General features: G+C 43.8%; 1 protein-coding gene across 1 annotated transcript; it reads left to right on the forward strand.

The window, feature by feature from the left end:
- Nucleotides 1-8,693: 8,693 nt before the first annotated feature.
- On the forward strand, nucleotides 8,694-20,684 carry alp3 (alkaline phosphatase 3; the record flags this gene model as incomplete). The annotated part of the gene is made up of 10 exons (XM_080547785.1): nucleotides 8,694-8,808; nucleotides 9,296-9,411; nucleotides 11,075-11,249; nucleotides 12,283-12,455; nucleotides 12,779-12,919; nucleotides 13,067-13,136; nucleotides 17,067-17,201; nucleotides 18,747-18,938; nucleotides 20,152-20,268; nucleotides 20,407-20,684. The coding sequence occupies exons 1-10, from the start codon at nucleotides 8,790-8,792 to the stop codon at nucleotides 20,682-20,684; spliced, it is 1,416 nt and encodes a 471-aa protein (XP_080403911.1). The 5' UTR covers nucleotides 8,694-8,789.
- Between the last annotated feature and the right edge of the window lie 1,335 nt (nucleotides 20,685-22,019).

Consider the following 22,019-nt stretch of genomic DNA (forward strand, 5'->3'; position numbering starts at 1 on the left):
ACTGGAAAAGATAATAAAGAAATTTGCAAATTAAAAAATGTAGTTCAGTCTTAATGGTTGTCTCTATCCAAAGGGGAGTATGGCTTAGGTTACACAATGCCAGGTTTCATCCTATTGTCACCATGTCCTCTCCCTCTGTTTTCCTACACAAAAGAACTGAAAGCCTTTACTGTACTTATTGTGCTGCGGAATGAGGAAGCAGCCAAAGCGTTGGTTTAGAATTACAACAATCAGAGAACGGTATACAGAACCGCCAAAGAGAAATTGCATTTGTGTGTTTTCATTGTTCCAAGTTTCTCTCTCAGGCATAGTTTGGTGTTTCCTATTGTGTAGTCCTATATTGATGAGTGGTTGAAGAGGTGACAGACCATTCACCCCACACAAGATCTGCATACTCAGACCAATGTTGTAGAGCTGCTGAGCGGAGTGAGTACATGAATCTGATCTAATCAAACCTCCTGACCTCTACTTTATGACTTGGGCCTACTCTCTGTCACTCTAAAATAGGTTTACATCATCATTTTGCTATTCATATCTATGATCTAATGTGTTAACACTTGGGAGTATGTGGGATCTGCAATTTTGGGCTCAAAAGTATGATGTGACAATAGAACTAAAGTAGCCTAGTTGGGCTCTGAATTATGTTACTGTCTCTGTAAAAACGTCCATATCAAGTGTCGGCAACCTGTGATCGGATAGAATTCATTTGATTTATGAAGATAGGATGCCAATAGTTGTGTGTATTTTTACACAGGACACAGACCCAAGGTTTCTACCTTTTTAGTGTATTGATATGGTGTGGTAGTTTTGGATATACATAACTAATGGACAATGAAGCACTTGTTCTTCTTTTGGCTCTTCGCTCCAAATGTTTGGAGGTTAAATTGGAGATTCTCAGATTTTATTTGATGGGATTTGTGTACATACAGTGGGGTGCAAATATTTGGGCACCCCTAGTCAAAATGCCTTTTACAATTCATATCTAAGTGAAAAGAAGCCAACCTAACCTCTAAATGGTACAAAGTTAAACATGACACATTTCATCACATTTTAAAGCAAGATACATTTTTAGCTTTTTCTTATCTTAAAATAATAAAACAAGGAAAAAGGCCTTGTGCAAAAGTTTGGGAACCCTGTCAGCTAGTACTTTGTAACTCCTCCTCGGGCAATTATAACAGCTTGCAAACGCTTCCTGTAGCCAGCTAAGAGTCTTTCAGTTCTTGTTTTTGGAATGTTTCCCTATTCTTCCTGGCAGAACACCTCTAGCTCTGAAATATTCTTCGGCCTTCTTGCATGCACGGCATGTTTGAGATCTCTCCACAGATTTTCAATAATATTCAAGTCTGGGGACTGTGATGGCCATTCCAAAACCTTCATCCGTCTTTCCTGGAGGTACTTTGTGGTTGATTTTGAGGCATGCTTCGGGTCATTGTCTTGCTGGAATACCCAACCTCTCTTCAACTTCAATTTCTAGACTGACCTTTGAACATTAGCCTCTAGAATGTCTTGATATTTAGCGGAATCCATTCTTTCTTCCACCCACACAATATTGCCTGTGCCCCCAGCTGCTACACAACCCCAAAGCATAATGGATCCACCTCCATGCTTAACAGTTGGCAAGGTGTTCTTCTCTACAAATGCTTCACCCTTTTTTCTCCAAACATACCTTATTTGGTTTGGCCAAAAAGTTCCATTTTGGTTTCGTCAGTCCAAAGCACATTGTTCCAATAGGCTTCAGGTTTCTCAAGGTTTTCTTTTGCATACTTCATATGCTTAATTTTGTGTTGAGGTCGTAGGAAAGGCTTCTTTCTGGCAACTCTGCCATGTAGGTCTTTGTATTGTTGTCCTGTGAACAACTAGACCGGTGTCCGCTACTCTTTTTTGCAGCTCTTTTGCAGTGATGTGTGGGTTCTGGTGAGCATTTCTCACCAGATCTCGGGCCATTCTATCTGAAATGTTTCTTGGTCTTCCAGATCTCGCCTTGACTTCAATTGTTCCATTTATTTTCCTTTTTCTGATGATGTTTCTGACAGTGGAAATGGATAGTTTGAAACATTGCAAGAGTTTTTTTGGAGCCTTCTCCTTGACGGTGGAAGTGAACTATCTTGATTCTGACGTCCTTGGACAATTGTTTAGAGGAACCCATGGTTTTTAATGTTGCTTATGTTTCTGGTAGATTTTTTCTGATATTTCAGCCTCATAATGGCTTCCTTACCCTTCAGACACCAATAGCAGACTACTGAAAGCAAACGTTCTCCTAGCCTAAAATGATCCCTAGCCAATACACAGTGGAACAGAGGGCCAATTTAATTTCCTTAAACACACAACCTCAACACTGCCTTCAATGGAGGCCACTTTTATGTAACTGCTGTACCCAACTGTAACCTTAGGCAATGCAGACATTTAGTTTCTCAGCTTATCTTGCCTTTTATGGGAATTATTCTGTCCTTGCTGGACAGATTTAGGTTTGGGCAGATATTCGGTATCAAATATTGTGATATTGTTGTCTTACAGTAAATACTGTGTTAAAGATCCAGTATGTAGTGTAGTAATCACTACTTAGGACCAGGTATAACAAGCACAACCAAGGTAGGAACAGACACAGACCACCGGGAGGTCAGCTGTACCGGGCGTATTTAATCAAAAAGAACCTCTCCACACGAGATTCGCTTAAGTTCAACTTAAGCCTTTCGACCTCACTAATGCTTCCACTGGGTGTAACCCCGTTGCAGGCCGGGGGGGTAGGAGGGTCGGCAGGGGGTAGCTCTGGGGCCGTGTGTCGAAGGGGGCTACAGGCTCCCCTCTAGGGCTGCTGGGCCCTCTCTCTCTCTGCGGCCTGTAGCCAGGTTCAGTCTGGTTGATAGACACAAACACATTACACTCTCTTGCCACAGAATTGTACTGCCGGTGACCGGCTCTCACCCAGTCAACACGTTGTCTGTTCGTAGCCCTTTCCCCCACCCCCTCCTGTGTCGGCTCCTTATCTGTGCCTCCTGTAAGTGGACCCAGGTGTGGCCCGTCAGGCTAACGAGCCTGCAGTTTACTTCCCGGGGACATCTGCCTGATTGGGGGCATGCGGGGCAGCTGTATGGTTAGTGTGTCAATATACCCGGTACTCAGTGGGGGTTACTACAGTAGCAGGGCTCTCAAGTCTCACGCATTGGGCGTGAGACACACGCGGCGTGTGAGCGGGTTGAAATGCGTGTGTCTCACGCCCAATGCGTGAGACTTGAGAGCCCTGCAGTAGTATGTTCCTAATGGTTGTAATGACTGTTTTAGGATGTTGCGATCAGTGAATGAGATCTTTTGAAAATACATCAGTTGTTTACAAACGCTGTTTTGGTCAGGAAAATTATTTTTAAATGGAGTGTCCTACCCCGATACTCAGTTTACATACATGTTGTTACTTTCAGGCGTGTTCTAGGGGAGTGGACTTACAAATGTTGCCATACTCTGGTCTCTGATGGCTGCCTCTTTGAATCATGCATGCAGAAACATAACAGCTACACTGTCCAACACTGCCAGTCCATTTCGGGGGGGTTATAATATAATATAACCCCCCCGAAATGGAGCAAAATTCATTGTTTCATTCATGTTCCATTCAGTTTGATGTTGTTTGGAACATCAAACTGAATTTTGCTGCGGTGGCCAGAGGTGGCAGATTTCCAACAAACGTATCCACAAAGTGCTTAAAACTCCAGATACTGTATAAGCACATCTAGTGGTGAAATTTACAAGACCAGCCAGCCATACACTTTCTGTGCTGCAGTTCAGTCATTTTTGATGACGCTGGCATTTCTCTACCATACTTCAACAATGAACGATATTAAGTAATATCATGAATACGAAAATGTGGACATCGTCCAACCCTAGACACATTGAGCCTCCGATTCCTCCACTACCGTTATCTTTTGCCTCCTTTTACCATTATGATTAATAGGATCTCCTGGTTCTCCAGTTCTCCACCCAGAGGAGAAGGGTGTACATTAACCCAGCAGTGACCCCCTGACCTCCAGTATCTCAGTACACCAGAGCTCGGGCCACAGATTGGACGGTATGAATCTGATGGACAAGTGGAGACTTCTGAAAAAAGGCAAGGTGAGGTCTAATGAGTCCCCCCCAACACCAACCACACAGTTTTTTTTCACAATATTTGTATTATCATTTTTATATACCAACATCAAAGAAAAAACAATATGTATAAAGTATTCTACATGTTCTTCGTGTATGGTTCCCACAGCTTGGCAAAGTCTTTCCGCTTGCCTTTAATAATGTAGGTTAATCTTTCCAGACCAATACACCAACCACACAGTTAGTCAAAACACACTGCATTGGTATTACTTCATACTGGAACTTTGACTTTTCCTACCCATTTATCCCCCTCGGATGAATGAATGAATGAATGAATGAATGAATGAATGGCACTTATGAATGAATGAATGAATGAATGAATGAATGAATGAATGAATGAGTGGCACTGATGCCACTTATGTTTCCAGGCTGAACTGAAACAGGTAAACCCAGACAAAACAGACTGGCTTTGGGTGAGCTTAGCTTTGCGTGTGAAAAGTCTGCTCTTTCCTCTCTTAGCCACTGTAGGGAGTAATTACTCTATGCATCTGGTGACAATTTCTGTGCGTGTGCATGCATGCTCTAAGTCTGCCTCTCTATTCCATGGTTGTTTGCACCCAATAACATGAGTTTGACCTCAACGTAGAGCCCTCCCTACCAGACATGGAGACAGCATGCTGAATCTTGAAGAAACACCCCAAATCATTATTCCTACTTGTATAGGGTGAGCAGAAACTACCAATCAACTGGTCACCCAATCTGTCTGTTAATGTTGCTAGTATTATACAATCAAATTACAATTTAAATATTAAATTTAATCAGCCAGGCAGGATATCAAGTTGAATCTCTGACACTATTATTATTAGCTGGGTGGATTGACCACAGCCATCACCTGCCCCAGACCAAACAGACCCTGTACAACACTGTCCTATTGGACCAGGCCCTGGAACTCTGACCAATGAGAAGCCATTCTGTGCTGACTGCTGACCACGGCCACTCCACTTGTAGGACAATCTGCTCTGTACACTGCAATTACACCTAGACTTCGGGTGGAGAAGCGGCGAACAAGCAACGCCAGCGTCCTCTCTCGACCGGCATTTTTTTTTTGAAAAGTGAACAGTCTTACGAGTAGGATCAATGTAATGTTAGCTACCTACCTCTAAACATGGTTTTGGCAGGGCATAAATTAATGAATTTGAGGTGGTAAACACAGTCTGGCTATCTTATCTGTCTGGTTAACTTATCTGTGAGTTTCTCTCCAGAGCCGTAGACAGATGTCCAGTGGCGGACTCAGGCTGTTTGAAGGGCAGGGGGGGCGAAAAGAAAAAAAGGGCACCTACTGCACAACATGGGACCCCATCAGTGCACATGGTCAAGTTTAGACCATTGGAAGGGCAGCCAATAGGGCACATCCTCTAATTTTGCCACTCAAAAGGGCACTTTAGTGCGACGTTTTTCAACTGTGGGGGCACATGGTCAAGTTTAGACCATTGGAGGGGCACCAATAGGGCACGTCCTCTCATTTTCGCCACTCAAAAGGGCATTTTTGCCACTCAAAGGGGCACTTAAGAGAGACGTTTTTCAACCGCGGGGGCACCAGGAGGGGCGGTCGCCCCCCCCTGCCCCCTCCCCCGAGTCCGCCAGTGCAGATGTCTGTAGTGTAGCGTCTGAGAAGCGGTGAACAAGCAACGCCAGCGTCCTCTCTCGGTGCCGCATCAATATGCCGACGGACCGTTGTGCCGACAGCCCTCCCTGCATGTGAATGCTCTCCGCTTCTCTGTTACGGTGTGGAAAGACGGTACATGTGGGAAAACTAGGGTTAGGGTTAGGTGCTACGTCGACTTGGTACATGCTGGCATGTCTAATCCTATCCCTAACCCTAACCCTACCCTAACCCCAACCCTAACCTTAACCGTAGCACCCATCACCTAACCCTAACCCTAGTTTCCCCACATGTACCGTCTTGTCAGCTCTCGCAGAAATCCGCTAATAAACTGTCGGCATCGTGGTCCGTCGGCACAGCGGGTGGGCCCCCCTCTCTCGACCTCTCTCAGCATATGAAGGCTATTACTAAATCTATTACTAAAAAGTACAGGGGTCTAATTAATTTTGTTATTAATGTTATTAAACATACTGTGTGTGTCTAGGAGTGTATTTTGGAGAGCCCTTTATCTCTCTCGCTACCACACAGTCCAGTCCCAGTGTACTCTTACGTAAGCCTGATGTCTTATCCCCCGGAGCCTTCTTATCATGAATTGTCTCTCATTTCAAATCACGTTTATGATCACATTTATGATGGTGTTGTGTGTTTTACCTGCCTCGCTGCACTAGCAGTTCTGGGGTCAGCGATTTATGATGTGTTTAGTGTCCCCTCGGTTCCCCAGTGTTCACTTTCACAGTTTCACTCTCTGCTATAGTCTCTTCATAAATAATGTCATAAATAACAGCTATTATTTAGCTGTGCTGTGTGTGTGTGTGTATTCTACGTGTGTCAACAATGTGAGTGTCACTCTCCACTCTCTCAATGTTATTTATTAGTTCTATGATGAGAATTATTATTAGAATTGTGATTGACCCATTAAGTAATATTCATTTATGAATGAATGAATGGTCTTTATTGTCATTGCTACAGTACAGGTACCAAACAACGAAATGTAGGAGGGGTGGCTCCCCTGGTGTTAGGAAAGAAAAAAAAAAAAAAAAAAAATTACACCTTTACAATTTACTTGTATTTATCCTACTGCCTGTCTCCAAAAGTGACAAGTGGTCTGCATGTTTATATTCTGCAGTTTATTACTCAAGGTAAGACAGTAGACCACCAAATCTCCAATGATTTACCTCAATTCCCCCCCAAAATACCAAAAATATGAGGCCATTTTTTCTGTTATATTATCTAGTTGTGCATGTGGTTGGGCTTGTTTGGATGGGCCAAACAGGGACTGGCTGAAATAGTTGTGAGGTCATTAATATACCTAAGAGTGTGGCATACAGTCACTATCAGTCAGGTGTTATGACATGTCACTTCAGATGATAAGGGTGACTAGGGAGGGGCTGGACATAGTCCTCAGTCTTTCTGAAAGCGGAAAAGAGTGAAGACCTGTCCTGCGACTGGGCATCGTCATGGAAACTGGAAGACTGTCCGTTGTGTGCTTGTGTTGTCTACTGGTGGGGTTTGGTTGTGCCACTGCCACAGGTAAGAGACTCTGCTGGAACATGATGTGGACTATGGAGCGCCTCGCTCTCCTCTACAGGACCCTGCCCTCCCCTACCATCTCAGCGGTCCATTTTGTACTAATCCTCCACATTTCCTTTTTCTCTTTTTGTCTGCTCTCTCACTATGATCACTTCTTCTGTCTCTTGTTTTTTTTAGACATAGCTAGTGTACATAGTTTTCCTGAAATTGAAATTGAAGTAATAATAATCATAATCATAATCATAATAATAATTCATTGTTTTTATATAGCGCTTTTCCGGGGCTCAAATGACAATATGGGAAACACAGAAAACACAGAAACAACAAGCAACAGATAACATGAGCACATAATAATAATAATAATAATAATAATAATAATAATAACTTTTTATTTGTATAGCGCTTTTCCTGCAAACGTTGCAGCTCAAAGTGCTCCTTTGAAGAGAGTTAAGACAGAGAGTTAACGAATGGGGAACAATTAACGCAGCAATGTCCGGCGGGGGGGGGGGGGGGGGGTAGGGGAGATGGTTAGGGGTAGGGGAGGTTAGTTAATGGCAGGGTTAGAGGAGATGGTTAGGGTTAGGGGAGATGGTTAGGGGTAGGGGAGATGGTTAGGGGTAGGGGAGGTTGTATGCGTGTCCGGGGGGGGGTAGGGGGGTAGGCAGGGTTAGGGGAGATGGTTAGGGGTAGGGGAGGTTGTGGCAGGGTTAGGGGAGATGGTTAGGGGTAGGGGAGGTTGTGGCAGGGTTAGGGGAGATGGTTAGGGGTAGGGGAGGTTGTATGCGTGTCAGAGGGGGGAGGGGGGGTGGCAGGGTTAGGGGAGATGGTTAGGGGAGATGGTTAGGGGTAGGGGAGGTTGTATGCAGGTTGTATGGCAGGGTTAGAGGAGATGGTTAGGGGTAGGGGAGGTTGTATGCAGAACAACAACAACTAACAGCAGCACTTTAGAACTGAGGATGTAACTGTGAGCTGGACATATAAATGAAATAATTAAATATAAATCAATGCCTCCAACCGACTGACCAATCACCAGTCCATAGGGTGTATTCATGTCTAATCCCTCTGCTCTCTCAAACACTCACATTCTGTACATTGGTATTTACTCAGCTCAGTAGATTATATCTAGTGTACAAGCTCAACGTGCAAGTGTATGCAATTTTGCAGTACTGAAAACGTTTAATTGAATGGTATGTTGAGAGTGAGCTTGTGTGTGTGTGTGTGTGTGTGCGTGTGTGCGTGCGTGCGTGTGTCTGTCTGTGTCTGTCTGTGTGTGTCTGTGTGTCTGTGTCTGTGTCTGTGTCTGTGTCTCTGTCTCTGTCTCTGTCTCTGTCTCTGTCTCTGTCTCTGTCTCTGTCTCTGTCTCTGTCTCTGTGTCTGTGTCTGTGTCTGTGTCTGTGTGTGACTGAAAGTCTCTGTCTCTGTCCCAGTGGAGGAGGAGAACCCTGTGTTCTGGAGGTCCCAGGCCCAGAAGTCTTTGCAGCTGGTGCTGGACAGGAAGCTCAACACCAACGTGGCCAAAAACATCATGCTCTTCCTGGGAGATGGTGAGATGAGCGACCACTCACATAACCCCCTCTGTCAGACTGAAAGACTGACTTTGTTATTGTGTAATGGTTCAATTCAGCACCTGCTTCAAAGTCGAACTTTGAACTTTCAATACTGTATTACTATCTAAAGCAGCTAAATGAAAAACAAATTAGATTAAACAAAAAACTGAATTACACACATTACTACAACTCGTGAGCTTAGAATTATACGGTTCTATCTCCGTTTAGGGCAGTTCAGAGATATTGAGCGTCAACGTTTTTACATTCCATTATGTTTTGTGAGTTGGAACCTTCGTATTTTATGAATTACTAACAACAACAAAAATCGACATTTTTAAAATAATACCACACAGGCATTAATAAACACCTAATGGATCAGATTATGTAAAAAAAACTCAATTCTGACCAAATATGGAGATAGAACCTTATAATTCTAACATCACGACATTACTACAACCTGCCTCACAGTACTGTTTTCCCTCAGGTATGGGTGTCACCACCATCACAGCAGCTCGCATCCTCAAGGGTCAGCTTCAGAACAAAACCGGCGAAGAGACTGTCATGACTATGGACACATTTCCCCATCTGGGCCTGGCCAAGGTACCACACACACACACACACATACATCCAGATACTCACATTTACATACACAAAGAGACATTTACATACACAAAGATACATTTACATACACAAAGATACATTTACATACACAAAGACAGATACCCAGAGAGTTATGCATTGTTTGATGTGCCGGTGCCGTCGCTAACCCAACCCCAAACAACCACAAACCCGGTACTCAAAAGTACCTCAAACAACCACAACAACAACTCTTACTTTGCAAGCTTCCTCTCGACAGTACAATATAAAGTAAAGTAAAATTACAATGACATTACACAATAAGGTAAGGAACCATACAAGAACTACGGTGCTCTCCATAAGTATTGGAAAAAGGAAGCATTTTGTCTTCTTTTAGCTCGACACTTCAACAGTTTGGATTTGATGTTCAACGTCAAACAATTACTATGAGGTGAAAGTAGAGGTTCTCAGCTTTAACACTAGAACAGCCGTGCCTATTTTACCAACTAGTAGAGCCGCCTTGGGGGTCAAATTGACCCCCTTTTTAGAATGTACATCTGCTAAGTGATTTTGAAAATGTAAGGATACTGGGTGGTAGAACCCACATATCTAGGAAAAGTCATGAAAGGAGGGTCCTGAAATGTGCTCGAGTGCAAAGATAGATTTTTTTTTACTCACAGGGGTCACCGTGACCCCTCACAGCTCTTCTAGTGTTAATTCACCGTTTAGAAAGTACAACATACTCCCTATATTTCAGGGTATATCAAATATAAAATAAAGTTCTCATGTTAAGCATCAGGAAATGAAATGCATGTTCAATTGGATTCGAATGGTTCTTGGCCAGTCAAGAACCATTTTTTTTTCGAGCCCTGAGAAAAACTCACTAGTTGTTATGGCGGTATGTTTGCTGTTTGTCTTACTTTATGATGAAGCGCTCTCCTATGAATTTATAGGCATTAGCCTGTACTCGAGCAGACAAAATGTTATTTTTTTTGTGCCAGCTATACATGCCCAAACCATAGCACCCCCTCCACCATGTCTCATAGATGAAGGTGGTATGGTGTAAATCTTGGGCAGATCCTTTTCCCCCCAAACTTTCTCCTTGCAAATCACTCTGGTACATGATCATATTCATCTTATCTCTCCACAAGACCATTTTCCAGACCTCTATTTAGATACTTTTTGTATTCAATTCTAACCTAACCTAATCCTTTTTGATAACTACCGGTAGTGGTTTACACCATGCAGTGTAGACCCTGTAATTCAGCGGGTGACATATTCTGCAGGTTGTCTCTCACAGTCACGCCTACCTCCTGGAGAGTGTTCCAGTCATCCACTATAGAAGTCTGCCTTGGCCTACCAGCCCAGTTTGCGATTGCTGAACTCACCAGTGCTTTCTTTCGTTTTTTAATGATGTTACAAACTATTGATATTGGCAAGCCTAAGGTTTTGGCTGATGTTTCTGATAGATGTTTCTGGTATTTCAGCCTCATAAATGGTGTGACTGACTTTCATTTGGTCCTCATGCTAACAGACACCAATAGCATGTAAAGCCTAGAAGCAATACTAGACATTGACTCAGTGTGTATGCGTGTGTGTGTGTGTGTGTGTGTGTGTGTGTGTGTGTGTGTGTGTGTGTGTGCGTGCGTGCGTGCGTGTGTGTGTGTGTGCGTGTGCGCGTGTACAGACCTACAGTGTGGATTTCCAGATCACAGACAGTGCAGCCACAGCCACTGCGTATCTGTGTGGTGTAAAGACCAACATGAACCTAGTGGGGGTAAGCGCTGCGGCTCGCAACGGCGTCTGCAAATCTCAGAAGGGCAATGAAGTCACTTCCATCCTCAAGTGGGCCAAAGATGCCGGTATGTAATGTATACAACAGTGGCGGGCGGTGCATTTCACACCTAGGCCTTCAGTGATGTCCTACACAGTCCTACCTGAATTATTCCACCTCTTAATACCATCATTATGACACGCCATGGCTCTAGAAACTATACATTTAGACAGAAACGCAGTATATCCGGGCGTTGCTGTGATGTTCATATCTGATATAGGGGTATACCCCTTTATACCCTGTATACTATACAATAATACTATGTTCTGTTCAGTTCAGCTTCTTGATTCAGTGTAAATGTTCACAATCAGTAGTATCATTCCCTAAAATTCATTTAGGGCCTAAATTAAATCCAAATAAATCCTACCCTAAAACGGAGCAGTCCTTGGAGTCTCTGCAGTGTAAGGATCACCTGATGCTGTGGGCTTGATGCCTTGCCTTCTCTGGTGGTTATACTGTATGTCTGCTTGCTGTAATATCCTGTTAGATAGATAGATCATATCCTGTTAATAGAGGCAGGTGAATAGTTCCTCGACTCTTATCATGTTCCTATTTTATCAGCAGCCATAAATATGTCCCTATGACCCCCACACACGTGACTTTTGTGTGTGTGTGTGTGTGTGTCTGTCTGTCTGTGTCTGTGTCTGTGTGCATACATGTACGCGTGTGTGTGTGTGTGTGTGTGTCTGTGTCTGTCTGTCTGTCTGTCTGTCTGTCTGTCTGTGTCTGTGTGCATACATGTACGTGTGTGTGTTTGTGTGTGTGTGTGTCTGTCTGTCTGTCTGTCTGTCTGTCTGTGTCTGTGTGCATACATGTACGCGTGTGTGTGTGAGTGAGAAGAATACAGAACATTCAACATTGTATAATCTGATAGACAAACACACAAACACAGTAAATCCAACATGAGCATTCAAAACCAGTGATTATTTTTGATAAGGGACCTTTACTAAGGGAACTTTACTAAGGGAACTTTACTAAGGGAACTTTACTTTGAAAAAGTTATTCCCTCCCCTCTCCCAATTCCCCCTCCCTCCCTCCATCCCTCTCTCTCTCCCTTTTAGGCAAGTCTGTCGGTATTGTCACAACCACACGGGTACAACATGCTACCCCTGCCACCACCTATGCCCACAGCGCCAGCCGCACGTGGTACAGCGATGCGGATATGCCTGCAGCCGCGAAGAGAGACGGCTGCACGGACATCGCCTCTCAACTGCTCAACAATACCGATATTGATGTGAGCATCCAAACTCATGAATGGCCCCAGATGTTTGTGTGTGAAGTTTAATAGATCGTGACGTTAGAATTATAAGGTTCTATCTCCATTTTTGTCTTTTTTTTTTTTTTTTTTACATAATCTGATCCATTAGGTGTTTATTAATGCCTGTGTGGTGTTATTTTTTAAATGTTGACTTTTTTAGTTAGTAATTCATAAAATACAAAGGTTCCATCTCACAAAACATAATGGAATGTAAAAACGTTGACACTCAATATCTCTGAACTACCCTAAACGGAGATAGAACCTTATAATTCTAAGCTCACGAGATGTGGCTTTTCCAGGTGATCATCGGTGGGGGGAGGAAGTACATGACCCCTAAGGGCACAGAGGACCCTGAGTACCCCACAGACACGGCCTCCGGGGGCAGGAGAGAGGACGGACGTGACCTGATCGCAGAGTGGCAGAAGATGAAAGTGGGAAAGGTAAGAGAGAGAAATTGGAAGAAGATGACCATTTCAACAACACACTAACTAACACACATACAGGCAAAAAACACAGGTGTACACTGTACACATATACCTGTGGGCATATTCCAAAACAGTATTCTTCTGTGTGTTTTTATGTGTCAGGTGGCCCATTATGTGTGGAACAAAACTGACTTTGATGCTGTTGACCCTGACACCACTGATTACCTGATGGGTGAGTTTAACTGTTCCTTCCTGCAGCAAAGGATTGGCGTGTTTCTTATAAAGCTGGGAGCTTGACGGAATGTACAACTTCAATAGTGACTAGAGAGTCCTTGGTTCAGTCACTTTCTTAAACGTTGCAGTAAAGTACCTTATTCTGCCTTACGCAGCCTTACGTTACATGACCTGCCCTACATACATTACCACCGCTGGACTGGCCATACAATCTTTCTGCCCGCTGGCAGATGGGCCGCGCTAGTTTTGGGCCGGTCGGGCCGCCTGACCCCCCCCCCAAAAAAAACTAGCGCGGCCCAAAATAGCACGGCATCAACTAGCGCTGAATCAAGCGGCGGCCCCCGTTTATACTAACACATGGGCTGGCCCAATCACATGCTTAGGCCCTGCTGTCCATCGGCCCCCTCCCCCACTCTGATCCCTCGGCCGACAACCCAAGTACAGTGTCATGTTCGTAGATAAGATAGTGAAAGGGGGTGCCCAGAAAATTAGGGAGAAAAAAAGTAAGAAGCTAGCAGAGGATGCCTCAAAATGTCAGAAACTGACAGATATGTTCTCTGCATCGATTGTGGGGGCTAGGCCTACTACAGCTGCGGCTGCCACAGCAAAATCTTTACCGCTAACTAACGTTAGCACTGATGTGCCGTTAGCAATTGAGGAGGAGACAGGACACAGCTAGAGAGGTAAGCAATGTTGTTACTTGGTTTTACAAAAGCAAAGTTATGTTAGTCGCTTGCATTGGCCAGATTAAGGGAGCAGCAGCAGAGAATGTCTTATGACTTATGCTAACCCGTACAGGCAGCATGATTGCATTGCGCTTCACCAGGACTTGGCTGGAATTCATGCACACACAGTGATCTCTCTCATGGTGTAACGTTAGTGCTGCTTGGCTGTGGACTCTATAGCTAACGTTAGATGGGGGTGTTCTGCATTTTGTGACTTTCTATTTTGTTGCTAGCTAGCAAGTTGAGGTATCACTGTCACTGACATAAATGCAATACCAACAATAGGTGTTAATAATACTTTTTATTTGAAAAAAAAAAAAAAAAAAAAAATCTACACTAGCCTAGTTCAGAACTAATGAATGCTTTTTATTGCATGGAGAAATAAAACTCATGCAGTCTGCAACCCAATAATGTTGTCTTGCAACCTTCCATTTGAAATGACTGGGCTTCTGGTGTAACATAATGCAATCATGCAGCCTGTGTGTACATGTAAATGAGAACTTTGCTGATTTGCTGGTATACTTGCTGTCCATGTCACTTACTCCGCTCTATAGGGGGTTTTACAAATGGTATATTCAACAGACTGCCAGCATGTTGATCGGCGGTGTCGGACCGATTGTGTTGGGCCGGTCTGAGCCACATGGCAGGATCTAATTTTTGTCCCAGTCCAGCCCTGTACATTACTATGAACGCTGTTTATCAAAGACAATTCATCTCACGGTCGATCATAAATCAGACATTCATATACTGTTTGTATAAAATCATACTGTTGTGTAAAGGCCATGTGTAAAAAGGCCATACACTACAGCAACATTTGATTTGATGCAGCCTACAGGTACAGTGGGTGAAATAAGTATTTGATCCCCTGCCGATTTTGTAAGTTTGCCCACTGACAAAGAAATGAACGGTCTATAATTATAATGGTAGGTTTATCTTAACAGTGAGAGACGACTGAATATCAACAAAATAATCCAGAACATTAACACATTATATAAAAGTTATACATTGATTTGCATTTGATCGAGAAAATAAGTATTTGATACCCCTAGCAAAACATGACTTAGAACTTTGTGGAGAAACCCTTGTTGGCAAGCACGGAGGTCAGACGTTTCTTGTAGTTGGTCACCAGTTTTTTGCGCACGTCTCAGGTGGGATTTTGGTCCAGTCCTCTTTGCAGATCCTCTCTAAATCCTTAAGGTTTCGAGGCTGTTGCTTGGCAACTCGAAGCTTCAGCTCCCTCGACCGATTTTCTATAGGATTAAAGTCCGGAGTCTGAAGTGCATCTTCTTCGGCCACTCCTTTGTTGCATTGGCCGTATGTTTTGTTAAAGTAAAATGTGGCTGAACTCACCCGCTCCCCTACTTTACTTTACTTATCCTTACTTACGTAGTCTTGTGTGGCCAAAACCTCCATCCCGTTTTTCTTAAGCCTCCTTTAGAGGTCTGGAGACATTATTGGTTAGCTGATCTGGCTTGTAATTGATCTGGACACAGCGATGGGAGAATGTGCTCACAATTTCATTGGATGTTACATTCCAAGCGTCACTCGTTTCAAAAGGGTTTCCACTCCTTTGTAGCTACTTTCCGCAAAGGATCTCCTCAACGAGATTAATCTAAACATAACTCTGTTATGTCTTATCATATGTGTTGAGTATGTGTTGAGTATGTGTTATCATATGTGTTGAGTATGTGTTGAGTATGTGTTGAGTATGTGTTATCGTATGTGTTGAGTATGTGTTATTGTCAGAGGCGCCCCGTCCATAGAGGCAACCAAGGCAATTGCTTGGGGCCACCAAACAAAAAGGGCCTCCAATTTTTTATTAAAAAAAAAAAAAAATTTTTTTTTTATTTTTTCCAGATGGGAGTGTTACATTAGTTTTCTTAAGATAGGATAATACATAAATCTGTTCAATGGGCATTTGCCAAAGTAGCCTACTGTTAATCAGTATTTATCCTGTATAGAATAGAATAGAATAGACTTTATTGTCGTTGTACAGTTGCCTATACAATGAAATTGTAGTGGCTCTTCCGAAGGTGCAAAAAAACAGAAAACATATTCACAAACATATACACATATAAGATAAACATTTATGAACATGTCTTATGTCTACTGTTCAGTGTCTACTGTATGGTGTATATGAAGATGTTATGACGTTTTATCATGAAAATAATGAACAGCAAGCTAGATCCAAAACTAGGGCCGGTGGAGGAGGGCAATTGTCACATTGGACAGACTACCAAAACAGAAAAATAAAGTATCTTAACGACAGCAAAAGTGATGGATGTCAGAAATACATTACCTGGAGATTCAATAAGGTACTTTTATATGACAGGATATGGGTTAGGGTTATATGACACCTGTAGCGAGATAGATAGATAGAGCCAAAAGTAAAAAGTCGCTGAGAGACGCAACCAGGGTCTGGCTGGTAATTGTATGACGCGCCAAACAATCCGCTGAGATGAAAAGTACGTTATATAAATATAATTTACATGCTCCATGTTGCATGTAATTTGTATGCTACTTGTGGTCCAGTATGTCGCAATGTGTACTAGGTGTGCTACTGTACCTGTGGTCATGTACTGTTTTTACTGTTTCTACAGTTTTTACTGTTTTTATGTAATGTGCTTTGCATGTTTTTATGTGCTTTTATTATGTCAAATGTAATTGTTGTATTGTGGCTGTCTTGGCCAGGGCTCCTTTGTAAAAGAGACGCTAGTCTTTCAGACAGTTTTTTTACTTACACACACACACGAGCGCGCGCATATGCGCGAACTTCGTAAAACCGTATTATATTTTAGTGTCAGGGAAATAAATACATTTTAAAATGTCCACATCGTCACCCGCCTAAGACCCTTACCAGGGGCCTCCATAATGTTGTTTGCTTAGGGCCCCCAAAAGTCTAGGGGCTCCACTGGTTATTGTATGTGTTGAGTATGTGTTATCGTATGTGTTGAGTATGTGTTGAGTATGTGTTATCGTATGTGTTATCGTATGTGTTATCGTATGTGTTATCGTATGTGTTATCGTATGTGTTGAGTATGTGTTGAGTATGTGTTATCGTATGTGTTGAGTATGTGTTGAGTATGTGTTGCGTATGTGTTGAGTATGTGTTGAGTATGTGTTGCGTATGTGTTGAGTATGTGTTGAGTATGTGTTGAGTATGTGTTGAGTATGTGTTGAGTATGTCTCCCTTGCTCCTGCAGCCCTATTTGAGCCTGGAGACCTGCGTTTTGATGTGGAGCGAGATCCCACCATGGACCCCTCCATCTCAGAGACCACTGAGAAGGCCATCCGCATCCTCCGCAAAAACCCCAATGGCTTCTTCCTGCTTGTGGAAGGTAAGGAAAGGGTTAACCAAATGGACTGAGCTTATACAGTATATAGCGTCTTATTCCAAAGCGCTTTACAATGGCCTCTCATTCACCCGTTCACACACACATTCACACTCCAATGGTGGCAAGCTACCATGATAGGCGTCGGCCCGCTCATTGGGAGCAATTTGGGATTCAGTGTCTTGCCCAAGGACACTTCGACATGTGGCCAGCCGGGGCTCGAACCGTCAATCTGCCAACCTTGCGAAAATTAGACGCCGGCTCTACCTCCTGCGCCACAACCGCCCCCAACCTGTCAATCAGCCACCCCCCAACCTGTCAATCAATCAATCAACCAATCAATCAATCAACCAGTCAAGTCAGTATCTACTATTGATCTTCCAGTGTACATATGTAGGCTAGACTGAGGCTATAATACGCTGTGCTCATGTTATGTACAGTAAGTATATTTCTTCTAGCTTTCTCATTAAGTTACTGCAGCATGTGTATCTGCAGCAAGATATGTTGGCTTTAGAGCAGTGTTTCTCAACCCTCTCCTCAGGGAACCCCAGCCGCTCCACATATTTGATCTGTTCCACCACCACCAGCACAGCTGATTCAACTAATCAAGTGCAAATCAATTAGGATTTGTACTTGATTAGTTGAATCAGGTGTGCTGGTGGTGGAACAGATCAAATATGTGGAGCGGCTGGGGTTCCCTGAGGAGAGGGTTGAGAACCACTGCTTCAGAGTCTGTATCCACTTGAATGCGTTTGCTGCAGTGTGAGGGAGCATTATTTGGCGAGGTGATTATTTGGCAGTGTATTCCTGTTCCACATTGGTGGCTCTCGGGCCTCATCCCTTCCCGTCCTCAATCTGAGGCGGCGGCTCTGGGACTTGATGATGCTATTGAGTGTCTTCACAATGGCTTTAAAATAACACGCAGGCTTATAAATAGAACTGGGCATATGGTGCACACACCCTCTCCTCTAGCTACCCTGGGAACCAAACTTATTAGCCCAACTCCACTCCACTTTCTGACTGCGATGACAAGAATAGTAGAGGGAAACAGATGGCTAGTCTTATTTGGCTGGTAGGTATGGTCTCTAGAGTTACACTTTAGGAACCAAAATAGTTGTAATAAGTGACAGAGAGAACCATTTTCTTATCTTAAATATCAGGCCGACGATTGCAGTTCTGTGATGGATGTGCCTGGCCGGTCAGAACCCCAAAGGTCTAACTGATTTGAGTATGATATACATGTATACTAAACGTTTGAATTGGTCAGGCAGTCATTGATGTCATTCTCCGTTTAGGGTAGTTCAGAGATATTGAGCGTCAAAGTTTTTACATTCCATTATGTTTTGTGAGATGGAACCTTTGTATTTTAAGAATTACTAACCCCCCCCAAAAAATCGAGATTTTAAAAAATAACACCACACAGGCATTAATAAACACCTAATGGATCAGATTATGTAAAAAACTCAATGTTGACAAAAACTGAGACAGAACCTTATAATTCTAACGTCACGAACAGGAGCCAGTGTCTCACTAGTCTCCTTCCTTTATCAGGCGGGCGGATCGACCAGGGTCACCACGCGAGCCGAGCATCCATGGCCCTCCACGAGACCGTCGCCTTTGACATCGCTATCGCCAAGGGCCTGGAACTGACCAATGAGGAGGAGACTCTCACCCTGGTGATGGCAGACCATAGTCACTCCTTCACCTTCAATGGCTACCCTTTCAGAGGGAACAGCATTCTGGGTAAGAACTATGCAGTAGTAACCTCTCATAGAAAGACATTCGCCTCTAAATCTCTTGGTAGGATTGTGGACGCCTAATGTTGACTGTAACTAACAGCATTGTTTTTGGTGAGGGAGGCTATAGAGTTATACAGACTTGTGAAAAATATATATTTACAGTATAGATGAAATTGAAATGATGCACTGAAGCAGTAATAATCTCTATTTGCTTCATGCACAAAAAACAGAACCCATCCTCTCACTAACCCCTGCAACACATATTCTCATTCTGCCACCTCTACCACCCATAGCCCCCAACCCCACCCTTCCTTCCCTGAAGAGTCACCCCTCACAGCTGGGATGACATGAGAGGTGGCAGATGTGGGACATGGTGGTGCTCGGCTGGGCTGGGCCTGAGATCCTACATGCAGCCTCCGTCTGAGAGACGCCATTGGCAGTTTGACATTGATTTCCTATCTCCTGCAATTACGGGGAGGAAAAACAAACAGCTTAGCTTCCTCTCCCCTCCCCTCCCACCCTCTCTCAATCTCTCCCTCCCTCACTGAAGCTCTCTGGTGTTGCGGCCTCATGGGTCCTAGTGATTAATGTGCTAGTGAAAAACTGAGCACTTCGTCAGCAGGGACTCCACAACGAATGCCTCATCTGGAGACTCAACAACCTGCTCTCAACCCCCCCATCCCCTGGGATTGAGCTCGCTTTCTCACTAGCTCCTCTTTGTGTGTGTGTGTGTGTGTGTGTGTGTGTGTGTTTATGTGTTTGTGTGTGTGTGTCATCTCCCACAGCTCAATCTTAAAGATTTCCACGTTGGGCATAGAAGTGAGAATGTTACGTTTGAGGGCCGAGGTATCTGCCGTGCTGTGATTGGTTGGGGAGGGGACAGAAGATGCGTGGGTTAAGGAATCGTGAGAGAGCGTGGTTCCACTGCACTGAGTTAGCTTTTGTTGAGATTGAAATGCGTTCAATGATTTAGTGGGCTTTGGAGGCATGGTCGAGGTGGAAACAAACAAAAAAATGTGTTGAAGGATAGAATATTTTAAATACATCCAAGAAGTGTGTGTGTGTGTGTGTGAGTGTGTGTGTGTGTGTGTGCGCATGTGTGTGTGCATGTGTGCATGTGTGTGTGTGTGTGTGTGCGTGCGCGGGCGCATGTGTGTGTGTGTGTTTACATAACACCTTTACAGTCATTTGTGTCCTCTTTTTTGTTTCTCTTTCAGGGAAATCCCCTCTATTTGGCAAGGACTTCCTCCCGTACACCACATTGATGTACGGAAACGGTCCAGGATACAAAATTACCGACAACAAGCGCCCTGACATTCGTAAAGTTGACACAAGTGAGACGCAGTTATTCCTCCTCTCTCTCTACTCCTCTGTCCAGCTTTCCATTTATTTTCTAGCATTATAAATATCATCTCACGGGTTTAGCTCTGCATGATGATTGACCTTCTCCTCTCCCTCCCTCCTGCTCTCAGAGACAAAGGACTATGTCCAGCAGTCTGCAGTGCCCCTGGACACAGAGACCCATGGTGGGGAGGATGTTGCGTTTCTGGCCCGTGGCCCCATGGCCCACCTCTTTCAGGGGGTCCAGGAGCAGAACTACATCGCCCATGCCATGGGCTATGCTGCTTGCGTCGGTAGTGATCAAAGGCACTGCCAGGTTCCCCTGAACAATGCTGCATTTACACAGATCTCTGCAGCACCCCTGGTGGCCACTCTGGCTACTGCACTGCTGGTTGCTTGGCTGCACTAATCTGATCTATCTGAGATAGAAAGAGCGGAGACAGAAAACGAGAGAGAGAGAGAGAGAGAGAGAGAGAGAGAGAGAGAGAGAGAGAGCGAGAGCGAGAGAGACAGAGAGAGACAGAGAGAGAGAGAGAGAGAGACAGAGAGAGAGTCAGTTTAATTCTGTATTGAGATTATTTTGCCCAAATAATTGTGATGGAAATGGTTACGCAAATGTTGTGTGTAGCCTATATGTATTTAAAGAAATACTATATTTTCTAGACATTTGCTGTTAATAAAAATAAAAATATGTCATATGCCATTCTTTTCATTTTCCCCACTGGGTCTTTTTAAATATATTTTGCCAATTTCAGGATTTAAATTGGGTAGTGACTAGTTCTCTCCTCGCGCCCAGATCTGTTTGATCTGTTCTAATATCCGCAACACTAATTGAGGATCGGGGGGCGGTCCGTGTTTGATGACATTAGTACAGTAGGCAGTGGCGGATACAGAAAGTGGCTGATGGGTGGGCCTGGAAAAATCTGGGTAGGCCTGAGTGAAACTCATCACCGCACGTTTTAGACCTATGTATGAGCAGCCAGATGGATGGAACACAACCGGGCTCGCGATCATAGGCGCCGATTTATGTTTCTGCCCGTGGGTGCTCGAAACATTTGGGTACGACCAACATGCATGCACACACACGCACACACACGCACACGCACGCACGCACACACGCACAATATTCGCAGGGACTGGAGGAGATCACTATGCAGACCATGAAACGAACGGAAAATAAATAAAGTACCTGTCTACCCAGAGAATGCAACGGACAGCCAAACAAGTTATTATAATACACACACGCAAGGCATTCAAGCGCACGCAATAGTCAATGAATTAACCAATAACCATCAACTATGGAGGACCAAGTCTGACAGAATTAACAATAAATATATAGGTACATAAATTAATGTATGAACAAATAAATGAACGAATACACACTAGGATCCTCTGTGATATTCCTTGAGCAGACAATTCCGCAGTTTCCACAAAGCCTACTGCTCGTTCTTTAATTACCCCTCCATGAATGAATCGAATACAGACAGCAACTAGCTCGCGCTTGGATAGATCTTTATACTCATCCGCAAGTATGGCATAATCTGTGGATTGCTCATGCAGTTCAGACTTTATCTTTCGAATTAGCAGTAGCTCATCCTGAATGTGATGGCTTAGGAGCGTGGCATTTCGAGGCAGTTCCTTCAGTCTATTTTCAATTTCTGGATCATATTTTGACATGAACTTGAATAGCTCCAAGAAATTACCTTTATTGAGCGCCTCTTCCGTTTCTCTGTGACCTCTAAGT

This window comes from Nansenia antarctica, assembly GCF_963989245.1.
Source record: "Nansenia antarctica genome assembly, chromosome: 17".
NCBI classification, from domain to species: Eukaryota; Metazoa; Chordata; class Actinopteri; order Argentiniformes; family Microstomatidae; genus Nansenia; species Nansenia antarctica.